This window comes from Hoplias malabaricus, chromosome 9 (genome assembly GCF_029633855.1).
Source record: "Hoplias malabaricus isolate fHopMal1 chromosome 9, fHopMal1.hap1, whole genome shotgun sequence".
Classification (NCBI taxonomy): Eukaryota; Metazoa; Chordata; class Actinopteri; order Characiformes; family Erythrinidae; genus Hoplias; species Hoplias malabaricus.
In genome coordinates this window covers 24,192,665-24,218,560 of record NC_089808.1, presented here as the reverse complement: position 1 = coordinate 24,218,560, position 25,896 = coordinate 24,192,665, and the positions used below count along the sequence as shown (strand labels likewise).

Below are 25,896 nucleotides of genomic sequence, written 5' to 3'. Positions count from 1 at the left end.
AACTCCGGCGTGCCCACAAGGCTCCATTGCGTTACGGCTCATGGACTCTTACAATAAACTAAAGCCTTATGCATCGCAGTCAGGGGCTGCACTTACGGGATCGTCATGTCGTGTGGATGTGTTTAATAAATAATTCTATTCACTTCACTGACTGCTTCTTTCACAACTCACTCATGGAGCAAAGAAAATTTGTCAGTCTGTTTACATATTATAATAAATAATAATGAGCCTTTTCAGTCTGGCTTCCGCACAAAACACAGTACTGAGACAGCCCTTTTGCGTGTTTTAAACAATATCCTACTCGCTACTGACTCTGGTGCTCTCAGCACTTCTTCTCTTAGATTTGAGTGCAGCATTCGACACTTAATATACTCATTTCCTGTCTCTCAGCTATTGGCATAACTGACACAGCACTTCCCTGGTTCATCTCTTACTTTACCAGTGGACCTCATTTTGTTGCTCTTGGTACACACAGATCTTCCCCTAGTACTGTTACGCAAGTTGTTCCCCAAGGTTCAGTCCTAGGCCCTATACTATTCATTATGTACATGCTGCCACTTGGTCAGATCATCCACAGCCATGGTCTTAATTATCATTGTTATGCATACGATACTCAAATATATGTGAGCACCAAAAATACCTCCACTCTGCCCCCCTCTGCCCTTATTTCCTGCGTTCGGGAACTGAGACACTGGTTGCATGCCAACTTTTTGAAACTCAACACAGAAAAAACTGAAGTCTTGCTCAATGGCCCCAAGTCCACTCTTTCAAAGATTTCTGATATCACACTTAACTTTGATGGTGTGGCTGTAAAAACCTCTCCAGTTGTTCGCAATTTAGGTGTACTTCTTGACTCCTCTATGTCCTTTCATTCATTCATTCATTATCTGTAATCTCTTATCCAGTTCAGGGTCGCGGTGGGTCCAGAGCCTACCTGGAATCATTGGGCTCAAGGCGGGAATACACCCTGGAGGGGGTGCCAGTCCTTCACAGGGCAACACACACACATTCACTCACACCTACGGATACTTTTGAGTCACCAATTCACCTACCAACGTGTGTTTTTGGACTGTGGGAGGAAACCGGAGCACCCGGAGGAAACCCACGTGGACATGGGGAGAACACACCAACTCCTCACAGACAGTCTCCTGGAGCGGAAATCGAACCCATAACCTCCAAGTCCCTGGAGCTGTGTGACTGCTACACTACCTGCTGCGCCTTCCTCTCTGTCTTTCAAACCTCATATTAAGACCTTAACCAAAACATCCTTTTTTCATCTACGTAATATTGCTCGCCTTCATCCCCTGCTTTCTGTGAAGGATGCTGAAATTCTGGTCCATGCATTAATTTCCTCCTGTTTAGACAGTAATTCTCTCTTCATTGGCCTTACTTCTAAGACCATACACTCCCTTCTGTGTTTTCAGAACTCTGTTGCTCGGGTCCTCTCTTATTCTAAAAAATCAGCTCATATCACCCCTGTTCTTCATTAGCTCCACTAAGTTCTCCTGCTCACATACAAAGGTCTGTACGGTCTGGCACCAGCCTACCTTTGTGAACTTTTACACTCCTACTGTCCTACAAGATTACTCTGAGAGCGGTCTTTTGTCAGTACCCAAATTTAAATTAGTTACCGCTGGTGGTAGATCATTCAGCGTGATGGCACCCAAGCTCTGGAATTATTTACCACAAAGTCTTTGTCTCTGCTCTTCATTTTCTGCCTTTAAATCCCAGGCTATAGACCTACCTCTTCTCTCAGTACTTCTGCACTCTACAGGCATAAGTGTCTTCCCATTTTTTTTAATCCTTGTGTAAAGCGACCTTGAGTATTAGAAAGGCGCTATATAAATCTAACTTATTATTATTATTATTATTATTATTATTATTATAACCCAAAAAGTGTTTCTCTAAATATTCAGATTATATTCTAGGAATTATACAGACCTTTTTTACTCAAATCTTCCAAAATGTTTCTCAGAATTATTCCGAGAATATTCTCTGAATCTTGTTTTTTTTTTCAACGCTGTGGCCCTAAAACTCTGTCGTACATTTCACCCGATCCAAATACAAATGCAGCCTGATCCACAAATGTGGCCAGCAGGCGAAAAAGCTACCTCTAGGTAGTACTGTTGTTTTAGGACGTGGGGGCCAACTTAAATGGAGATGCATTTGCACAACATTTAATGTGGAAGTTTGAACCAAAAGCCCCCAAGCCGCTGAATTCAGCTTCATATCACAGACAGTTATGAGGGGGATCACTGTGGAACGCTTTTGAAGGTGCCCTAAATTTAACGCCTATAAAAAATAAAACGGAACTTCCCTAATTTCGCTGCAGATTAGGGTTGTCAAATAAAATACGTTAAAATCATCCCGTATTTGGACTAAAACCCTGTTGCTTATTGGACTGATACGGGACTGATATGTTTTGTAATTTTGAGATTAGATTGTTAAAATGGGTGTTTTATTTCAGACAGATGCTCTCCCTCAGCCGGAGAGAGGGGCAGATACCCCACAGCTCCGAAACAGAATATGCGCTTCTCATTAGTCATCAATTTTAGTTAGCCAAGCCATAGCCAGAGTTAGCTGTCTATCGGTTACTGCAGCAGCCAATGGAGTCATAGTCCCGCCTACAGGGGGGTTGTTTAGCTGCGGCCCTGAAAGCAACAGGTCAGCCCTGAGACACTGGGGGGAACAACAGTGGCACCTACCGGTGGCTTGTTCGCCTACTGGCCACATTTGTGGATCAGGCTGAATTTGTATTGGGATCGGGTGAAATGCGAAAGGAAAGTCTCAAAATCCAAAAACCCGCGAGAGGAAATGAATAGGGTGACCAGTCGTCCTCTTTTACCCAGACATGTCCTCTTTTTAAGACTAAAATTTCACAAACGTCGGGATTTTGTTTTTCTAGAGCTTACATATAATTTCGAGAAGCGTTTCGTTCACAAACTAGTCCCGCCGTCAGCTACTCCGATTGTTTCGCTGAGTGAGAAGGCGGCGTGGTGAAGTGGCCTAAAATCTTCTGATTGGACAGTCTGACTGTAGAGCTACCGTTATTGGTCGATTACCTTCTGTGTAAACATTTAATTAGTCAGTCTGCATATCAGTAGTCTTTGTTTACATCAGGCAAAGCTCATGTACCTACCCTTATCTTGAGCAGCTGTGCCGAAACGTAAATGTAAGTTCTCGGATAAATTAAAAAAGAAATTCCCATATTTTCCCATGTGTAGCAAATAAAGGTATGAAACATATTTGTGACTTGTGTTTTATTTGTGGATTAACATTTACGCATTTGTAAAGTATTTTGATACTAATCTCTCTCCATAGTACCAGCACAACACACACTAACACACCACCAGTAAGACGGCAGTTCATAGGACATTTTAAAAAAGATTACGTAAATAGTTTTAGATGTCATTTTTTTAGCCATTGTTTTTATACGGGAAATACAAGAGCGTATGATTAGCCAACACCCATCAAAAGAAGCTTGAAGAGCTTTTCAAGAGGAAAAACCTGTTCTTAACCTTTCTAGTTTGCCTGGTCACAAGCAGGTAAGCTAATGTTTCTGATTTAAATAAAAACTAGAAAAACTGGACCGGAGGGTTCACCTAGACCACGTAGCCTACAGCTTTCTTCAGCATTTTTCAACATTAAGGTGGTGATCATTTCAGGTCATTCTTGTCAAAACATGTTCATATCTCTTTACTGTACCTTGTAATGTTTGCTCATGCTTCTGGTCCTTTTTTCATGATGTGAAGTTGGTTCTTTAGGGAACCAAACACTATTATCGTAGAAGGGCTCTTCAGAGTTTGTATACAAAGACCTCTCATTCATAAAAACATTAATTCTCTGGAAAGGGTTCTCAAAGTGACCCTGAGAGGCCATCTGACGCTCCTCATTCCTGTTTGATTCCAACTCAAGACACAATGTGGACTACTTAGAAGCTCCTGAGGCCCCCAGCTTTTGAAATATCATCCACTGAAAGTTCTTAGAGAAGCCAAATTTCTCCTGTTCCAAAGTAGCCTTTTTGGGAGCACCATAATAGTTAAGATTATGTGGAAGACTGACACAACACAGCTTCCCCTGTTGAGGGGTATTTAGGGGAATATAATTCATTCATTCATTCAGTGTCTGAAACCGTTTATCCCACCAGCGGTGGGTCCGGAGCCTACCAGGAACCATTGGGTGCAAGGCAGGAACACAACCTGGAGGGGGCGCCAGTCTTTCACAGGGCGACACACACTTACATATTCACTCACACCTACGGACTTTAAGTCGCCAATCACACTTACACTTTCTGCTATAATGGCTGTTTAATAAGGTAAGCAACAATTGTTAGAGAAAAACACTTTAATTTACTGAAATGTAGCCTGGTGAATTGAGATGATAGTTCTGGTCTCGCTGCTGGTCCACTGGGTGTATTTAATCCTGAAAGCAGGGAAATCCACTGCCTTGCCCAACAGCACACTCCAAAACAGACCTCAGTCCACTCCACCCTTGCCTTCGTCCAGCTTTGCCTTATTCAGACAGAGAGAGCTCTGTAGTGACTCCACCCAACACTGTGTGTGTGTATGTGCGTGTGTATGTGCGCACGTGTGTGTTGTGTGCGTGTGTGTGTGTGTGTGTGTGTGTGTGCGTGTGTGTGTGTAAGTGTGCACTACTGTTCAAATTTATTATTTTTAATAACACAAAAACAGTAATGACTGTTTAACAGATATGTAGAATTTGTAATAAAGTTACAGTCCAGAATGGATTACTTATAATCTTAAGCTAATAAAATTACTATAATTACTATAAAATTTGGATTTATAATAAAAATAATATCCAAATTCATCCAAAGTTATAATTTATATAGTTGATATTAATATTGAGAAATTAAAATGGAATTATTAGCATAATAATAATAATAATAATAATAATAATAATAATAATAATAATAAATTTTATTTATAATTATAAAACATTCATACCGACGGACACTTCTGAGTCACCAATCCACCTACCAACGTGTGTTTTTGGACCGTGGGAGGAAACCGGAACACCCCGAGGAAACCCACGCAGACACAGGGAGAACACACCACACTCCTCACAGACAGTCACCTGAAGGAAACCCACGCAGACACAGGGAGAACACACCACACTTCTCACAGACAGTCACCTGAAGGAAACCCACGCAGACACAGGAAGAACACACCACACTCCTCACAGACAGTCACCTAAAGGAAACTCACGTGGACACAGGGAGAACACACCACACTCCTCACAGACAGTCACCTGGAGGAAACCCACGCGGACACAGGGAGAACACACCACACTCCTCACAGACAGTCACCTGGAGGAAACCCACGCAGACACAAGGAGAACACACCCTCCTCACAAACAGTCACCCCGGAGCGGGACTCAAACCCACAGCCTCCAGGTCCCTGGACCTATGTGACTGCGACACTACCTAACTATTGAGTACGATGTCCATGTGGCAGGATGAGAGAGGGAGGGGAAAGGGAAGCCCTCCCGAGTTGGACAGAGCCTTTGAGTATGCACCCTCGCACAGAGAGGGGGATTGTTTGTCCGTCTCACTCCCCCACCTTTGCAAGAAACTGACTGGCCAGCATAAGGCAGTCAGTGTATAATCAGATTCAACTCTTTCCATCCACTTCTGGCAAGGTTTCTCTCTCTCTCTCTCTCTCTCTCTCTCTCTCTCTCTCTCTCTCTCTCTCCCTCTCTCTCACTCTTTCTCTCTCTCTCTTTCTGGTGTATAGCCTTTGCCTGCTCTACTTGACTGTAATGAAGAAGGCGGTGAGGCCAGGCTTTTAAGGTGTCCCTTTCCACCACAGCAAACTTTTCAACATTTATTGGTGTGTAAACAGCTTTATTCTATGGGAACTGGAGGGCTTGCTTCACATGGCAGAAACACAGCATATCCTTCTCAGATCAGGTGTGCTTTAGTAGGTGTGGCCTGATGATAGATTCCTGGAGCAATGCAAAGTTGACGGCACACATTTGAGAGAGCAGTTCCAGCAGCAGCTGAGTTCCTGAAGCTTGTAGGTGGAGGAGGAAGTACTGAACTTGGGAGTTTTGGATTTTAGACCCTGTAGTGTCGATGATGGTAATGATGGTGATGTTGGTAGTCGCTGTGGTGAGTTCATCCTTTTTGGCCTACATGACATTCCATTGCTATTCTGGTTAGGGTTTTTTCTGTTTGTTTGTTTTTATATCATTATCTCTCCCTTCTCCTTTTTCTTTTACACTCTCAGAGTCTAAACATACTCTGATGCTCTAGTGGCCCATCTAGTTATTCAGGTTTGGCCACAACTCATAGTAATGTTTGTAGAACTCAGAGAGGCACTCCTGGCAGCGTAGTGGTGTAATGAGTGATGTTGCTGCCATAAAGCAGCTGTGGCTGCTTGATTTTGAGTCTCACTTCAGGTCACTAACTTTAAGTATGGAGTTTTTGGTGTGCTCCCCTTGTCCACACCCCAGTCACTGGAATTGTGCTTGTGTGCTCCTGGTGCTGCTCCAACACCTGGGTAAAACAGGAGGGTAGCATCAGGGAGGGGTAAAACCTGTGCAGATCTCTCTCCAGGTTGCCATGTTGCCTTGTGGCGACCCCTCAGATGAAATGGCAAAGTACAGATTCTGGCTAATTGTCCCCCTGTTGCCAAGCAACAATAGTCTCCTACCGTTCCAGCGTCAATACCCATTTTAGAAACTACAGATCTAAGTCACATTTCCCTATAAGAAAAATGATTGGCACATTTTGAAAATGGCCACAAAACATCACCTTGTGTCATGGTTAACATGGACTAGTTTGGTGATATCTTATGTGTTAGCTTATGTAGTAGCATTATATAGTAATTAAAAGAGTTATACTTGTACACGCAGCATTATTTCTTTATAAAAGTCGTTAGTATTTAGTATTTGAGTAACTATACATTTCATTTTGTCTTGGGCCAATGCACAAGGCTAGTTTTACATAGTATCTTGATGTTTCTGAGCGGACTGGTCCTATGCAAACAATGCTTGTTTCTTCAGTTAGCTTTAGCGGCTCATTTTCACTGAGTGTTGTTAAAGCAGATTTGTCACACTTATAAGCTCAGAATAAACCACTCGCAGTCTATAGGGATTATTGCTAATAGCTTGTATTGACTTATACTGTAAATCTTACTTTAAAAAAACTGCCACATAGCATTTAGATAATTATATATTTATACATAGCATATGTGTAAGGCCTATTTAAAAATGAATTAATTTGAAAACAAATCAAAAGGATCAAAGATAATCAAGTCTTGCAAGTCTTTTAATCTTTAAATATCCACAGCTGGGTCCATCCTTTTGTAACACTCCTCTTGTCTAACCTGGTAATCTGTGTACTATACAGCAACAATTAAGCTCAGTAGACACAGGAAATATAGGAGTTTGCTACTCTAAGGACCAGTATGTCTAGGCTTGTTAAGGAGGTGGGGGTGTGTGTCAGCATGAACCACAAACAAGAAAAAGTAAAAGTAAATGATTGGCTTTACTAGAAAAACATACATATACTATTAAACATACAAAACACTAGTATTGGCTTGTGAGATATTATTGTTGTTGTGAGATATGTTGGTTACACCTTTAAATATCAATAACCCAACAAATAACAACCTATCAAGTAATATAAAAAAATAATAAAATAAAATAAAATTGTTAAACCATTAGGTGCAATGAGGAAAGAAAAATAAATGTGTCTCAGTCTCTCAATTGTAGCCCTACCACGTAACCAGGTAGTTCAGCACAACACAAGAGTGGTCAGATCTGTCAGTTCTTTTGGGTGGCTCGCCATCAATTTCACAGAAGGGTTCCAAGATGAAAGGGGAAATCCACTCTCCAGGACTTCCAATGCCCTCTAAAAACCTGACCTGCTTAAGCAAAACAGGTACAGTAAACTTATCTAAATCACACTGACCTTCACTCTTAGTTATATTCAATCTCTTGTGATTACATCACGTAATAATAACATTACAATACACAAAGTTTCTTACTAACTAAAACAACTTTTCTATTACAGGTCTTCAGAACCATAACATACAAGGTAAGTATTTCACATTTTCCATGTACTTTCCCCATACAATAAAGTTAACATATTTTCTCTTTTCTTTGCAGATATAAAACCCAAAAAGATACTTCATTCACAACATATATTACATTCAATAAAATTTTATATATCCAACCAATACAGTGATTTCTCTTTAATTATGCACAAACCCAATTTAAGATTTAAATGGAATATACCTCTGGGATGAATGTACAGCTGTTAGTCAGCTTTCCTCAAAAGCTCTAGAACCAGCAACTGCTTTGAGTAGAAAACATTGATTTATTTGACATTTATTAATTTAATTTTGCTTTAAACTGAGTTAAAACCAACAGTTTTACTATATTTTATCTTTATTTAAACTTATATCCAGTTTTTATTAAGTAATCTTGTCCATGTATATTACTGAACTGAGTATTATATTAGACCATGCGGTCTTGTAGCATAGCTAGCGAGAACGCCGTTAAACTCACCAAAAACTGTGTTTATAAGTCAGTTATAAACCACAGAGAGTCTTCTTGACACTGTTTCAACTATTGGTAGCTGTATCTTCAACCAGGTACTTTTTTTAACAACAAGGAACTGTGATTTTAATTGTTATTTAGGCTAACTGGGAGCTACAGCTACTTCCTCCAGGGCATGAAGAGAGAAAAGAACAAAAAAAAAACGCTATTTGCTGGATTAGCTATCACCAATAAGCAGCAGCTGAGGCGGGACAAACTAAATTGTCCAACATGATTGGCCACATCTTAGTGCATCACTCAGCTCAACCAAATTAACCCCTAAACTGCTGAGGAGCTTTAACTGTGAGTTATCTGTATCTCACATGAAATGGGGGTTACACTCTCCCCGACTAAATATATGCACGTCCCGTTGCATATGTCATGGGCTGAGATGTTACTGGTACTTCTAACTGCATTACCATCCTTGGGTCAAAGTCATTAGCCTCAAAGCCATTTAAAGATCTTGTAATAGCAGTATTTAACCCCTGAAACAATGAGGTTACTACTGAAACTAGGGGGTTCCCTAACTCTGGATAATGAAATTTTCTAGCCGGTACTCTGTCTCTATTTGATCTCCTAACATGGTCTTCTGTTTCCGCTTGGGACTCAGTATTGTCAGTATTACCCTGTTCAGGGTTCTTCTGTTCAACGGATGAACTTCTTTCCCCTGCAGATGAAGCGTAAGTAATTTCTGGTCTCTCACTACTCTGTATTACATCTGCATTATCACATTCAGGTTCTACTGTGTTACAGACCATGGACATTTCTTCTTCGCTGATGCAAGAATTCTTCATTGGACATTCAAAAACAGGTGAGTGCTCTATATCTTCTGGTCCAGGTAAGTTCTCAGGTAAATGTGTGACTCTTTCTTTCACATGATCTCCCTCAGGTAAGTCTGCGACTCTTCTTTCTTCACCAGGGGTCTCCACAGGTAAGTATTGTGATGTTGGGACATTCTGCAACTTTGGTGAGCTGCTTTTCCCTTGTTTATCTCCAGTGCAAGGAGCATCATACTCATATATAATCCTCATAGTTTCCGAAGGCTGAAAATGACTAAAGTGGTAAGTTGGCATCTGGTCGTCCGTCTCATCCTCCAGATCACTCATGTCATCGTTGGTGTCGTCACACGGGTTTTGTCGTGTTCTTGGTTTCTTGGGTTTTACCGATGAGTTAGGAGGGTCCACCTCTGTAGCTGGAAGAAATCCACAGGGAAGCAGCAAATCTCTGTGTAGAGTGCGAAGAGGTCCTTCGTCATTCTCAGGCTTCACGGTATAAACTGGGAGTTCACCAGCTCGTCTAACAACAACATACACAGTAGGTTCCCACTTGTCAGAGAGTTTGTGCTTTCCTCTGATTCGAACATTCCTCACCAGGACCCTATCACCTACATCAAGTGTAGATTCTGTAACCAGTTTGTCAAACCTCACTTTGTTCTTTTGAGCAGTTTTCATGGTTGCTTGGGAGGCTAATTTATAGCTTTCTTCTAGGTGGGCTTTTAAAGTGGTCATGTACTGTGAATGGGATTGGTTCCGATTGTTCTTCACAGGTAGTCCAAAAGCAAGGTCAATTGGTAATCGAGGCTGTCTTCCAAACATTAGCTCATAGGGGGTGAAACCCGTGACTTCATTCCTAGTACAGTTATATGCATGAACTAAAGATTTCACATAGTCACTCCAGTGGGATTTTTCTTTGTCTTTTAATGTACCAAGCATGTTCAATAAAGTACGATTAAACCGCTCGACAGGATTGCCTCTTGGATGGTATGGACTTGTCCTGCATTTCTGAATTCCCACTAAGTTGCAAAGCTCTTTGATGAGGATGGACTCAAAATCAGTGCCTTGGTCACTGTGCAGGCGTTCAGGTAGACCATAATGGACTATAAAAGTATCCAACAGACATTTCGCTACTGTGCGGGCCTTTTGATTTGGTGTCGGCACGGCCACAGCATATTTTGTGAAATGGTCTGTGATAACAAGGACATCCTTTGTGTTCTTACTGTCAGGCTCGATGGAAAGGAAATCCATACAAACCAATTCAAGTGGTCTTGTGGTCAGAATGTTTACAAGGGGGGCCGCTTTATCAGGAAAAACCTTCCGACGGACACACCTGCCACATGTTCGTATCTTCTTCTCGACATCAGTGGCCATTCTAGGCCAATAGAACCTGGATCTAACAAGGTCTAAAGTGCGTTCTACACCCATGTGTCCCATTTCATCGTGTAAGCTCTGTAGAACTATAGGCCTTAATTCTGAAGGCAGCACCAATTGATAGTGGGTCTGGGTCTCTTCCCGTCTACTTCTATACAGAACACCATCTCTCAGCTCTAACTTGTTCCACTCCCTTAACAGTAAAGAGATATCTGGCAGCTCTTGGCGTAATGTAGGGGGTGGTCTCTCTCCCGTCTCCAACTGACAGATTACTGGTGCAAGCGTTTGATCAGCTCTTTGTTTTTCAGCTAACTCCGCGTTGGAGAACTTGGGAAAAATATTGTATCCTGTGAGGACTGGTTCCTCTACTAAATCCTTAGGAATGGCATGTGCACCTAGTGCAAGTGACTCCACTAAAGTGATGCCATTGTGTCTTGTGGCCAGATGCTTCTCACAAATAGCTTTTACTACCTCAAGGTCAGACTTCTGATTAAGTAGCTCTTTTTGGTGGTACTGAGTGAATTGTCTAATACGCTCATACTCTTTCTGAGAAGCAGGATCATCAATGAGCTCCCCATGAGGTCTTCTTGACAAGCCATCAGCATCTAGGTTTTGCTTGCCTCTCCGGTACTGCAAGTCAAATGAGAATGTTGAGAGTGCAGAAAGCCATCTGTAGCTAGTAGCATCTAGCTTTGCTGAGGTCAGAATATAGGTCAGTGGATTACTGTCGGTAACCACAGTGAAGGTGTTTCCATACAGGTAATCACTGAATTTATCCACCACTGCCCATTTTAATGCAAGAAACTCTAACTTATGAGCAGGATATCTGGCTTCACTGTGAGTAAGGCCCCTGCTTGCAAAAGCAATAACTCTCTTTTGACCACCTTGATCTTGATACAAGGCTGCACCTAGCCCAGTTGTACTTGCATCCGTGTGGAGGATGTATGGTAGCTTAGGGTCTGCAAAGCCAAGTACTGGTGCTGTGGTGAGTTTCTCAATAATGGATTCAAAGGCTTGCTGACATACCTCTGTCCATCTACCCTGAAAAGGTTCTTTGGGGTTCCGATAGTTCTTGTATGTGTCTGGTTTCTTGGCTCCTTTTCTTTTTGGAGGGTACCCAGATGTCAGGTCATTTAGAGGCTTTACTATCTTGGAATAATCTTTAACAAATCTCCTATAGTATCCTGAAAATCCTAAAAATGATCTGAGCTCTTTGAGATTTTTAGGGTTTGGCCAGGTTTTCAGAGCAGCTATTTTATCAGGATCCGTCTTGACACCATTCTCAGAAACTATATGACCTAGGTAGCGAACAGAGGTCTGGAAGAATTTGCATTTTTCAGGTGACAGCTTTAGTCCATATTCCTTTAGACGATTTAAGACCTTGAGTAGTCTTTCCTCATGTTCTTCTAGAGACTTGGAAAAAATAATAAGATCATCCAGGAATACTAATACTTCTTTCAAGTTCATCTCCCCCACACATCGCTCCATCAGGCGCTGGAAGGTACTGGGAGCATTTGTGATACCCTGTGGCATACGATTGAACTCCCAGAAACCTAGGGGGCAGACAAATGCAGTCTTAGCCTTATCATCCTCTTCCATTTCAACTTGATAGTAGCCTGACTTTAAGTCAAGTACAGAAAACCATTTTGATCCAGTGAGGTTGGCAAAAGTTTCCTCTAAATTAGGGAGTGCATATGCGTCTTTGATCGTCTGGAGATTAAGTTTTCTATAATCAATGCACAATCTTACATCTCCATTCTTTTTGCGTACCACTACAATGGGTGATGAGAAGGGGGATTCTGACTCTCGAATGACACCACCATCTGCCAATTCTCTAAGATGTTTGCGAACTGCTTCAAGATCTTGTGGATGGATGGGTCTAGCACGGTGCTTAAAGGGAGTTTCATCATGAAGTTTAATGTAGTGTTTCACAGCTGTTGTATGACCAAAATCCAGGTCATGCAAAGCAAACACTTCAGGCATGCTGTTCAATTTCTTTGAGATTCTTTCACACCATTCCTCAGGTAAGGAATCACCAAATTTAAAAGAGAAATCAGTACTTTTACTTTTCTCCTCCCTAGCACTGGCATCTTTTGGCAATGTAGGTTCAGAAATAATGCTTGTGATGGAATGTAGCTCAGCTATTATACTGTTATTTGGTATTGTGATATCATGACTAGTTTCGTTCTTCAGTATTACCGGTAACTTATAAGAAGCACGTGAAGGACTGGTCAACACACAACTGGACACAAGAATGCCTCCAGGTAAAGAAGAAGTTGGGGGTGCTTCGATTATTGCCCACTGTTCGGCATTGACTCTGCTACGAACAACTCCTTTAAGGCAGATGCTTTGATGGGCAGGTATGACTTGTGTTTTTTTACTCTTCCACATAACTAACCCGATTCGACCACTTGCAGCTTGCTTCTCGCGAAGGGAAAGTGCCTTTAACACAGTCTTGTATCCATAAAGGCTAGGACAGTGATGGGGGTTCCTTAGCTGATAGTACTGACTGTACAAAACATCAAGGGTGTTTGTTCCTATGAGCACCTGAGAATGCTCATTAAAGCGGAAATCTGGGACTATAAGTGCTAAGGTTGGAACTTCAATTTCTCTTCCAGAAAGCTCTCTAGGGAATGTGATGTTGACTTCAATAAAGCCTTCATATGGGACAGGCTGTCCATTGGCTCCTTCAACCTCAAGCAGGTTAGTCAGTGGTTGAATAGGCTGTTCTGACAAATGAGCTTCATAAAAAGAATGTGGTATCGTGGTGACTTGCGAACCTGTGTCTAAAAGACAATTACAACTTCTCTCAGCTATGAGGAGTTTGGCTGTGCACTTTGTTCCTACAAGTCTATTTGGTAAAATGACCTTTTCATTCTTCCTTTGTGTCTTTCTATTCAGATTGGGACATTTGTTACTCTTAGTCCCTGTCAGTCCCGCGACAAGGACTGCCTTAAGTTTAACGGATGCTTGCTCTGTTCCTCCCACTGCTGCTGCTTTTCCTTGAGTTCTTTTCTTTTTGCATTGACTAAAGATGGATTGGGCGCATTCATGCAAGACCTAGCAACATGCCCATCTTCTCCACAGGAAAAACAATACCATGGCTTTGGCTTGGCAGCAGGGTTCGTGCTACTTACAGATGTTAAAGTTGCTTGGGGTTGGTTTGTGTTAGAACTGGAAGACTCATTATATTTAGGTGGGACATTTTTAACTTTGTGGGATTTGGATGGAGTCAACTTGGCTAACTGAGCTTTGAGCTGAGCAACCTGTGCTTTAAGCTGTTGCGTTTCTGCAGAAAGTTCAGCATGGCTAGGTAGCTGACTGTCACTAGGTGGGCTAATATAATTTACCTGTGCACTGGTCACAACTTTCTGCCGGGGCATACCAAGATGTTGCTTCATTCGTCTTGCTTTGGCAGCCTGTCTGTCCTCCTCTGTACGCAACATCAAGAGTAGCTTTGGGAAAGATGGTGGACTAGCCCTTTTCTGCTCTAACTGGAGCTCTGTAAGAATGGACTGATCCCAACAGCCACGACAGAACTGCTTTAAAAGCTGATCTTCAGGCTTGTTAGCTGTAATTCCTCCTCTTTTTGTGGCTTTCACTAGTGCGACCTGAAGTCTGTGAAGGTATGATGAGGGTCTTTCACCTGCATTCTGAAACATGTTTAAGAACTTGGCAAAAAGCTCATCACCATCCTCAACTGCTCCAAATGCTGAGTCAAGCAATTCCAGGTAAGTATTGGGTAAAGCAGAAGGACCTAAAGGTTTGACTACAGTTGCAGCTGGTGGTGATAGGCTGTCAATGATCCTTCTGGATCGGTCTAGGTCTGAAATGGATGGATCTTGAAGCAACAACTCAACATTTGTTCTCCATGTGTCATAGTCTATTTCATTAGAAGGACAAGGAAATCTCCCTGAAAAAGTTTTAAGTCTGCTGTAAGCATGTGACTGTGATGCCACGTCTCCAGTTTTCACTATATGCTCTACTATCACTCTTTGGACTTCTGGTGGATAGACATTAGCAGGCTTTGGACTAGCTTCACTTGCTTTGTTCAGTGGATCGAAAGTGAATGTGTCTGTAATAGGGCTCTCCTTGTTAGGGGAAGTGGACTGAGAGAACATGATAGGAGTAAACTGGTGAGTACTGTCAACATTAACCATGGATTCTAACTTATTAGCATTGTCATCTTCACTAGTGCCCAGTACTTCCTCTAGGGTTTGACCCTGGGCTGCTTGAGCAATGGACTCATTAACTCTTGTTAATTCTTCCTGCAGTACTGTAGTAAGGCTCTTGCCACTCAATTTGGCAACACTCTGAAGTTCCTCGAGATAAGACTTGGTTGCTTTATTCCCTGCCTTGACTGCATATACAGAGGAAAGGGCTTTAATCTGGTAAGTAATCTCGGAATTGGAAGTACTTTTATACTCAAGGGGCAGCAAAGGCTCTAACGACTTTATTGCTGTATTGAAGTTGTACTCTACAATTACCTGCTGGTAATACTCAGATACTGTGTTTTCAATTGGTACTAGTCTAGCAACTGACCCATATTCTTTCAGATAGTCAAAGAGTTCCTCATCTACACTAGTATGAGTTAAACCACTAACTATGAGGGAGTTTGGAATATTCACATTTTCTGTCTGTATTATCTCCATTTTGCAATTGTATTGTGTCACAAAATTGTTTCTATAAATTCAAGATTTGAGAATCACAAGATGTATTGTTATGCTGACAACAGCGCCACCTCCTGGCTGGCTCGCCACAATTTGTAACACTCCTCTTGTCTAACCTGGTAATCTGTGTACTATACAGCAACAATTAAGCTCAGTAGACACAGGAAATATAGGAGTTTGCTACTCTAAGGACCAGTATGTCTAGGCTTGTTAAGGAGGTGGGGGTGTGTGTCAGCATGAACCACAAACAAGAAAAAGTAAAAGTAAATGATTGGCTTTACTAGAAAAACATACATATACTATTAAACATACAAAACACTAGTATTGGCTTGTGAGATATTATTGTTGTTGTGAGATATGTTGGTTACACCTTTAAATATCAATAACCCAACAAATAACAACCTATCAAGTAATATAAAAAAATAATAAAATAAAATAAAATTGTTAAACCATTAGGTGCAATGAGGAAAGAAAAATAAATGTGTCTCAGTCTCTCAATTGTAGCCCTACCACGTAACCAGGTAGTTCAGCACAACACAAGAGTGGTCAGATCTGTCAGTTCTTTTGGGTGGCTCGCCATCAATTTCACAGAAGGGTTCCAAGATGAAAGGGGAAATCCACTCTCCAGGACTTCCAATGCCCTCTAAAAACCTGACCTGCTTAAGCAAAACAGGTACAGTAAACTTATCTAAATCACACTGACCTTCACTCTTAGTTATATTCAATCTCTTGTGATTACATCACGTAATAATAACATTACAATACACAAAGTTTCTTACTAACTAAAACAACTTTTCTATTACAGGTCTTCAGAACCATAACATACAAGGTAAGTATTTCACATTTTCCATGTACTTTCCCCATACAATAAAGTTAACATATTTTCTCTTTTCTTTGCAGATATAAAACCCAAAAAGATACTTCATTCACAACATATATTACATTCAATAAAATTTTATATATCCAACCAATACAGTGATTTCTCTTTAATTATGCACAAACCCAATTTAAGATTTAAATGGAATATACCTCTGGGATGAATGTACAGCTGTTAGTCAGCTTTCCTCAAAAGCTCTAGAACCAGCAACTGCTTTGAGTAGAAAACATTGATTTATTTGACATTTATTAATTTAATTTTGCTTTAAACTGAGTTAAAACCAACAGTTTTACTATATTTTATCTTTATTTAAACTTATATCCAGTTTTTATTAAGTAATCTTGTCCATGTATATTACTGAACTGAGTATTATATTAGACCATGCGGTCTTGTAGCATAGCTAGCGAGAACGCCGTTAAACTCACCAAAAACTGTGTTTATAAGTCAGTTATAAACCACAGAGAGTCTTCTTGACACTGTTTCAACTATTGGTAGCTGTATCTTCAACCAGGTACTTTTTTTAACAACAAGGAACTGTGATTTTAATTGTTATTTAGGCTAACTGGGAGCTACAGCTACTTCCTCCAGGGCATGAAGAGAGAAAAGAACAAAAAAAAAACGCTATTTGCTGGATTAGCTATCACCAATAAGCAGCAGCTGAGGCGGGACAAACTAAATTGTCCAACATGATTGGCCACATCTTAGTGCATCACTCAGCTCAACCAAATTAACCCCTAAACTGCTGAGGAGCTTTAACTGTGAGTTATCTGTATCTCACATGAAATGGGGGTTACACTTTCAATGTCTGAAGGACAACTCAGTCCTAGGATCCTTAAAGTATGTGGTGCTGGAGAAAAGCCTGTGCTTAGAGTAGGAAAAAGTAAGAACATCTGCAGATCAATCTGCGGGTGTGTCTCAGAACCATAGAATGGCTGCCCCAGAGCCCACCACACAACATTATTGAATGCATTTTGGAATGTATTTTTACTGGAAATTAAATTTACATTTTTGCGAAATGTTGAATATGGACGAGGCATACAGGAAAACTGGTACAGTAAAAGGCAAATGGATAACACTGCACATGATTAGCATGGATTTTCATATTCTTAAATTGTCGTTACCTATGCAGGAAAGAGACTTCACAAATAAAACCTGCTATACAAGGCTGGTGCAGTGTGATACAAGTTGTAGCTGTAAAAGAGAAAGGGGCCAAGGAGGTACACTTGAGGAACGCCACAAAGAAAATGATTATTCTTGTGTAAATATAGTCTTAATCTACGGGGGAATATACACTGTTGTTTGGTAAATTGAAATCCATTATGGCAGTAAAACAAAGGCAAATACCAAAGGCAAAACACTAGGGCACCTGTGTATAAACACTAGTTAATACACAGGTTTAATTTAATGCAATTTCTAAAAAATGCCAAGACAACACAGAACAAAATATATGTACAACAGCAGAACAGCAACGATTTCCTGATATCAATGGCTATGCAAAGCAGCTGAGACAAAGGTGAGGCAAGGGCGGAGCAAAGGCAGAGAACAGAAACAACAATGCCACATGGTTAGAAATATGAGCAGGTCAACAAGAAAGCAAAACAGGCAGAAACTGGGGCAAAACAACAGAAACTGGGGAAGCACGTTACACCATGGTAACTAGTACTGTTATTATCTGATCATCAACCATGGTACAAAGGATTGTTAACTGTCACTCCATGTTTGTGTAACATTACAATATCCAGAATGAATTTCTGGACTTACAGAAATATTGTACTATTTTAATTATTATTTTAACCAATATTTTATTGGTTGTCTTCAGGGTGGTTTATAGACTGTGGAATGCTGTTTGACACATCCGGAATCTTTCTTTAAGAGACATCTTTCATGGCAAACCCTCGGGAGCAGGTAGGACTTTCATAGTTTTATCAGAATAAAAGTCTTTAAATTTGGGTTTCAACAGTAAACCAATCGGCGTACTCTTGTTCACTTAAAGGTGCAATAAATCATTTTAGTAAACAAAAACTACTCAAAAATATTTATGAATAAATGATTACTTGTTATATTTGCAATTCCAATTGCAAATGCATGACCCAGTTTATGCTCCACAGAGTGAGTCGCCCACATGAGGTTGGCCATATTTGAACTTAGCTTATTATAGAGTGTCTGTAATGAACTAGCACCACATCCAACGTGCGATCCTGCCTTGTGCCCAGCGACCCTAAACAGGATGAAGTGGTTACAGAAAATGCATGCATGAATGATACATTTGAGACCTCCAGCACACTAGGTGTCAGTACACTGATTGTTCTATAATGAATCTGAGGAGAAAATGACTAATTGCACCTTTAAACTTTATATTTAGGCCAATGATTATACTGACATGTGTAGTGTATATTATAATGAAACAACTTGTAGATCAAGACATAGTACTGGAACAGCTTGATTATAATACTCTGTGTACTGTCTGATCCCTGTGTAACTTTCAGGTCAGCACTGCTGAGGGCTCCCATGTGTCCAGCATGTCCAAGCTTTCAGTGTCCGACAGGCTGAAATATGTGTCTCTGGGGGTCCTGGTACTGCAGACCACATCTCTGGTGCTGACCATGCGCTATTCCCGGACGCTGCTAACAGAGGGGCCAAGATATCTGGCTTCTTCAGCTGTGGTGTCTGCAGAAGCCATAAAAATTCTCGCCTGCATCGCCCTGGTCTTCAGAGACAACAGTATGTCATTAGGAACAATGCTAATATGATCCTATGGGTCCTAGAGTCCAAATAAACTGAGCCCTTTAGATGAAAACAATATACAATATAGTGGATATACTGATAACATATCAGTAGATATATCCATCATTTTGTCTGTATGTGTGTCAATGTGTCATGTCTGTTCTGTGTGCTCTTCAGACTTCAGTATACGAGCGCTGAATCGAGCCCTGAAAGAAGAGATCATAAACAAGCCCCTGGACACCTTGAAGCTGGCTGTTCCTTCAGGCATCTACACCCTGCAAAACAACTTGCTCTACATAGCTCTGTCCAACCTGGACGCTGCAACATATCAGGTGAACGGAGCCCTCAAACTTACATCTATAACTTGCGTCTATACTCTAGTAGGCCAGTGGTCAGTTTCTTTCTACAGAGCTGCCCTTGTCTGCATATGAAGTTTACATGTACACCGCTGGTTTCTAATAAAGTGAATTGTAATTTTGACTTTTGCTGTTAATGTTCTGGTTTTCTCAGGTCACATATCAACTGAAGATCCTCACCACCGCTTTGTTCTCTGTGTCGATGCTCAGTAAGAAGCTCGGCTGTTACCAGTGGCTGTCATTACTCATTCTAATGTTAGGAGTAGCTCTTGTACAGGTAAGACCTGCACTAATTGTTTTGTTTTTAGGGTATTCATTTCTATATACATGGAGCATAACATTTCTTTGTGCCTCAAACCCACAGTGGCCTTCAGGCTCTCAGTACGACCTCAGTAAGAAGGAGCTGACCACTGGCTCTCAGTTTGCGGGACTGCTGGCCGTGCTGGTGGCTTGCTTCTCCAGTGGCTTCGCTGGGGTTTACTTTGAGAAGATCCTGAAGGAGAGCAAGCAGAGCGTGTGGATCCGGAACATTCAGCTGGGTCAGCACTCTCTCACGCTTTTGACCGTCTGCAGATCTGTTTGTTTGTCCTTTTCTCTTGGTCAGCGCTTGAGCTAATATTCACTCTTGGGTTGGGTGGATGTTTGCTTTGCTCAGCAAGATGAAAAATAAGTTTTTTGTGCTAATTGCAGGCCAGGAGTGTGAATTTTCTTCTCCATACATTGCAATCCCTGAAAGAAGCAGTACATGCTCCATTGAGGGTGTCTCCCACATGGGGGCTCCCATGTTTAAAATAAAGGCCAGGTTCAGTGCAGAATCTCTGACACATCCTGGCCACTAGGTGCCAGTATAACAGCAGTTCCACAAGGTGAAGACAAATTTAAGGAGCTCTCATGTTTACATTTTTATATCTGGTTGTCCATGCAGGAATGTTTGGGCTTGTTTTCGGACTGGCGGGAATGTTTATTTACGATGGTAAGAGGGTCATGGAGAGCGGAATGTTCCAGGGCTACAACAACGTCACCTGTGTGGTGGTTCTTCTACAGGTACAACGTCCTAAACATCAGGATCTTCAAACCAAGTAGAGCACACCACAACTAAGATCTAAAGAGTCATATAGGTGCAGTTTGTAGATCTGCAATCAACCCGTAGTTCATCTGTTGCTCTTTATATTTGGCTAGCCTCTTTCTTGAAAGCTCAGGACCACCACAGAGCTGGTTTTATTTGTGGCAGATCACTGCAGTTACACTGACATAATGGTAGTCTGCACAAGTGGATCAGACACAGCAGTGCTGCTGGAGTTTTTAAAACATACTTGGTGTCACTTATGGGCACATCCAGCCAAGTCTATTGTAAAATCAGTTTATTTGTCTTTACTTGAATAAATGCATACACTTCTTTTCACTTGTAAAATAAACAAAGATGGCGTTTGTGGATTGCCCACAACTACGAGTAAATCAAAGTTTTGTTTAAGAATTGTACGTTCTTTCATTCAGTCAGGTGTGTGTAAACATCATGCAAACATTAATTATTTCCTTTTTATATTCGCCTACAGGCTCTGGGTGGTTTGGTCATTGCAGCTGTAATTAAATACGCTGATAACATCCTGAAAGGCTTCGCCACATCCCTCTCCATCATCCTCTCCACACTCATCTCTTACTTCTTGCTGCAGGACTTTGATCCAACCAAGTATGCCCTCCATCCTCCACATTCTACACTGACATTAACTCAGCTTCAGCCTGGCTTTATTCAGAAGCTTGGACTTCTAATAATAATTTTATTTTATATAGGAAATATAAGATTAAGATATAAGGTCTTATACAATCAAATACAGGGTGAGTCAAAAGTTGCAGGACACACTTTAATTTCAGAAACGAAAGGGAAAATGACATACCTGAATACTCCAGCAAGTAATGGGGGAGCGGCCTATCTTTTAGACTGTGTTCGCAACATGGCCGCCATCTTGAAAGCCGCCATATTGGATCAATTTTTCCAATGGGAAGGTGGTCATGTAGCATATCAAAGAAGATCAGAGTTGTCTCAGAAATCAACTGCAGCAATCAGATTTGCAGAAGTTCAAAAGTTATCAACACAGAAGGTTCAAAACATTTGTTCTTCATTACAGGATCATTACAGACCCTAAGTGCTCAGCGCTACCTGACAGTGCTACAGGAAATGATGTTCTCATTCATTCTGACCAACTTGGCACTGAGTATCTAGGGTTTGGTCGAGCCTGTAACCAACAACAAAGGTTTTGAGCTTTCTGCTGTGATAACTTGGGAACCACAAGGGATTTTGCAAATCTGATTGCAGCAATCAATTTCAGAGACACTCCTATCTTCTTTGATGTGCTACATGACCCCCTTCCCCCTTTCAATTGGAAAACTTGCCCTTGATCTAATAGGGCAGCTTTCAAGATGGCAGTTGTGTCCTGGACACAGTCTAAAAGATTGGCCCCTCCCCCATTACTTGCTGGGGTAAAAGGGTGTCCTGTGACTTTTGATTCACCCTGTATAATATCATCTAAATATAATGTGTTTTATTCAGTAATTTGAGTTGGGAAAGAGTAAAGTGATTAATAACAAAATGTAATTTTATACAGCTATCATGGCATTTATCTTATTAATTTTATCATTACCTTATTATGGTAATGATGCGGAAGCTGTTCATTTTTTTATGTATGAACACAGATCAGCTACAAGGCTAATATGATCAGGTTACAGGGCCCCTATCCAAGCAGTGGTCTGTCTGTCATTGTGTGAAAGGTCAGTTTTTAATGCTGAAAGCAGGAGAAATGGTCAGCATAAGGATCTGACCATTTTGACAAAGTCCAAATTGTGATGGTCATAATGTTTTGGTCAGAACATCTCCAAAACGGAAGGATGACGATGAACCAGTGACAGGGTCATGGGTGCCCACGGCTCATGGATACTGACTTTGGGTCAGTACTATCAACTGTTAGCTGGGAACATCTCACAAGACCCGACCCTCTGAAGATGACCAAAATGTTATGACCATCAAAGTCTGGCCCTTGTCAAAGTGTCTCAGATCCTTACTTGGCCCATTTCTCCTGCTTCTAACATCAATGTCAAAAACGGACTGTTCACTTGCTGCTGGATATATGTATATCCCCCATGACAGGTACTTTAAAACAAGATAATAAGTCAGTGTTTTTCATTCTTATGGCTGATAGGTGTATATTTCTGAAGGGCTGTGAAGTCTGTGCTGACCCTTGCCTAAATATCTACATCATATTATTGCAGGTTATTCTTCTTGGGTGCAGTGTTGGTCATCACTGCCACTTTTCTTTATGGCTATGAGAGAAAACCTGCGGTCAGCTCCAGTAAAGTGTAGGGGACAGCACGTGACTTGGACGAAGCAAATCAGCTGTGGAGTTGTGGAGCCATGGAGCTGACCTTCAGAGACTTTGACCAGAGATCAGGACAAGATGAGTATGCAAAGCTGTTACAAAGCTTGAGAAACACGAAGAACAGAAGAGGACAAAATGAGTGTAATTTCAGCTTGTTAGATTATTTTTTAAGAATATGGTTTACATTAAATGCTCAAGGAAAACCCTTAAATGAAACCTCGAGGAACATATTCAGTGTTATGTTTTACAATTTTTATCCTACAGTTGCCAAATATGCCCCCCCCCCCCCACTGTTGCTGTTATACGGGTCAAGAACAACAGCACTTTTTCAAGCAAGTAAAAATGTGGGGCTCTTAACACCTGCGCAAAACCTGGTGTCACACCAAAATTGTCCCCCATCAGATAAAAAGCATTTAATGCTTTCATAACTGCTAGAAAAATCAAGCCACAGATATGAACAAATCCTTCCATGGTGAAACTATGGGTCTGAAAGGACGTGAAGCTGGAGAGCCTTACTGAGAAACGAAAACCAAACAAAGACGCTGCTGGCTTTCTCAAAGCAAATGATTTTTTTAAAAAGAAAGGACAGTAAAAGTGGACATAGTAGTATTTAATATTTTTTCTAACATTGTTGCTGCTTTTCTAACATTAATGCTGCGAAAAGAACAACATACAATAAACTCTTAAAGTGGCCAGAGAGTGGAAACCTAAGGTCAGTCTAATCACGTGACCACAGAATAGAAGTGTCATGTGCCAAAGACAAAGTTCATAGCTTTGTTATTACTGTACTCTATGAAATTACGCCCTCTAGTGGTTCCTAAGACAAAAGTTAAAGCAATAAACTTGACCAGAGGTGCTTAGTGTTGTTTTATTAGAAGCTTGGAGGGGGGAAAAAGTGACCGTTTTGAGCTGACTGCTCTCAGGTCGTGCATTCAACAGAAACATATGTCACATCACAATCTGTTCTGATGCAAAAGATTGGTTTGCATGCAAGAAATAAAAAAACATCTTTTCCATTGCCGTTGCTTTGATTTTCCACATGTCTTTCTGTGCTATTGGGCCACAGATACAAGGTACTTTGCCTTTGCATAGACTTAGGGTTTTTAATGTTAAATTATACGTGAAGAAGCTTGTTTTTTATCAAGGAGTATCAATAGAGTCTGCTCCAAGTGTTCATTATCAAAAGTTGGATTTGGAACTTTTAAATAATTGTTTCAAAATTGTTTATTATATATATATATATATATATATATATATATATATATATATATATATATATATATATATATATAAGAAGTTAAGAAGAACATGTCTAAATGTGACCTCAGATGCTGAAACGTCATTTGTTAGAGACTGAAATGCTGGAATAAAAGCATCCAAACCACATACTCACTGCTGGTGTGTCCATGCTCCTCCAAAAACAATACTGTGTCTGTTCTTCACACACTTCACAACAGAGGCTTAAAAAGGAGGAGAATTTGGAAATTCCTCACATCACAGATTTAATCTAAACCTACAGACGTCCAGATGTACTGAGATGAAGAAGAAACAGCTTCTCCCTCTCTTTCTGGCAGCACTGTGTCAATGTGTTTGACTTATACTGTGTCGACATGATTAAATTAAGTCAGATACTACGTTTTTGATTTCTCGTGCATTTTATTCTCTCATAACTTTACTCCAGTTCTCTCCACAGACACAATGCCTCCAAGCTGGGTGGGTGAGGGCAAGCACATGCTTTCTTTCCACGTGAAGCATCTAATGCCACTGGACAGCTCAAAACCCCAGAGGAGAAAGCCAGCCGCCTGTATCTGTGACATGAGTCAACAGACACCTAGCACTTCGATATGTGTGAAGGAGGACGACCGAGAGAAGACTATCTCACCCACCCAGAGAGTGAAACCAATTGTGCTCTCTTGGACTCCCAGCCTCAGATTCTACAGTAGTCCACAGTGGGCTAAGAAAACACAGGCTCTAGAGAGCACCTTTTATGTTTTTGCATTGAAATAGCAGCTTAGAAAGGAAGAGAGGGGTGAGGGAGGGGTATTCAGTGAGTTGCAACCTGTAAAATCACAGCTAGATGTCGCTAAATCTTATACACAACACCTCTTAAAATCTGACATGCTGCTTCTAGAAACAGAACAGAATATTCTCCTCTACCAACCGGGGATGAGATCCAGATTTAACTGAGGCTACTTAAGAGTTTTGCTTTTCTCTCTCTGTGTCAGAGGAGACAAAACATACTGAACAAATAACGCTGCAGACATAACAAATGTGGGTTGTTGCTCAAACTTACAGCTTGTAAGGACTGCTGTTGTCACCCTGAACCTCAGCAAATTATGAAAGGAATCAGGAGAGGATTTTTAGCCACGTGAGAGCTCAAAATCTGTAATTAAGTGTAGGATAGCTCAAATTCCACAGTGTCCAGATACCTTTAGTAGTTAAAGCTAGCCCAGCCTGCCAAGCGAGACGGCCTACATTTGAGGTATCTCACTGAGACTATAGGTCAAATATGTGGAAGCTACACTAAACTTGCGTAAAGATTTAGTTATGAAGGGCTTTGAAAATGTGAGGAGAGGAAAGTCCACTTTAATGCATATTCATAAGATTTTTTTCTATAAAATACAATGGAATAAAAGCACTTTAACCAAGTGGAATATTCTGGAACAAGACTAGATGACAAAAAATGAGTATTGTCAACTACATTGAAAATCACTTCCTGTAGAGTAGCTATGTTTGGATTCTGATGAACAATTATAATGTTTTAACCAAACCTACTCACACCTGATTTAAATGTGAATAGTGGAGATGTAATAAGCTCATCCGCAGGCTCAGTAAGAGAGAGAGAGAGAGAGAGAGAGAGAGGAGAGTGGCACAGATGGAGGTTCGTATGGCATGTGACTAATCTGGAAAATGCCTATGGTGCAGCACCCGCCGAGAGAGTGGACTCATTCAGACTCAAGTGTGAGGACAAACACACGCCCACCGGCTCTCTTGCTCTCTGGGGTCAGCTTGAGTGGAAGACGCTAGCCTTTAAGAACCATAGCATTACAACCTAAGGACCTTGTTAATTACAGGGAGAGCTTGGCCAAAACCAAAAAGAAGTTTAGTGTCTGAAGTGGAGTGGAGTGGAGCCTAAATCCACACTCAGGTAAATGTATTGTTACTAGTACAACAGTACAGAGTACTAAA

General features: G+C 40.9%; 1 protein-coding gene across 1 annotated transcript; it reads left to right on the top strand.

The window, feature by feature from the left end:
* The first annotated feature begins 5,999 nt into the window (after positions 1-5,999).
* slc35a3b (solute carrier family 35 member A3b) lies at positions 6,000-23,892 on the top strand. The gene is made up of 9 exons (XM_066680778.1): positions 6,000-6,130; positions 18,079-18,164; positions 18,746-18,980; positions 19,161-19,315; positions 19,494-19,616; positions 19,704-19,878; positions 20,265-20,383; positions 20,893-21,026; positions 22,601-23,892. Exons 2-9 carry the CDS (start codon positions 18,144-18,146, stop codon positions 22,689-22,691), a joined length of 1,053 nt encoding a protein of 350 aa, XP_066536875.1. The 5' UTR covers positions 6,000-6,130; positions 18,079-18,143; the 3' UTR covers positions 22,692-23,892.
* Positions 23,893-25,896: the final 2,004 nt, after the last annotated feature.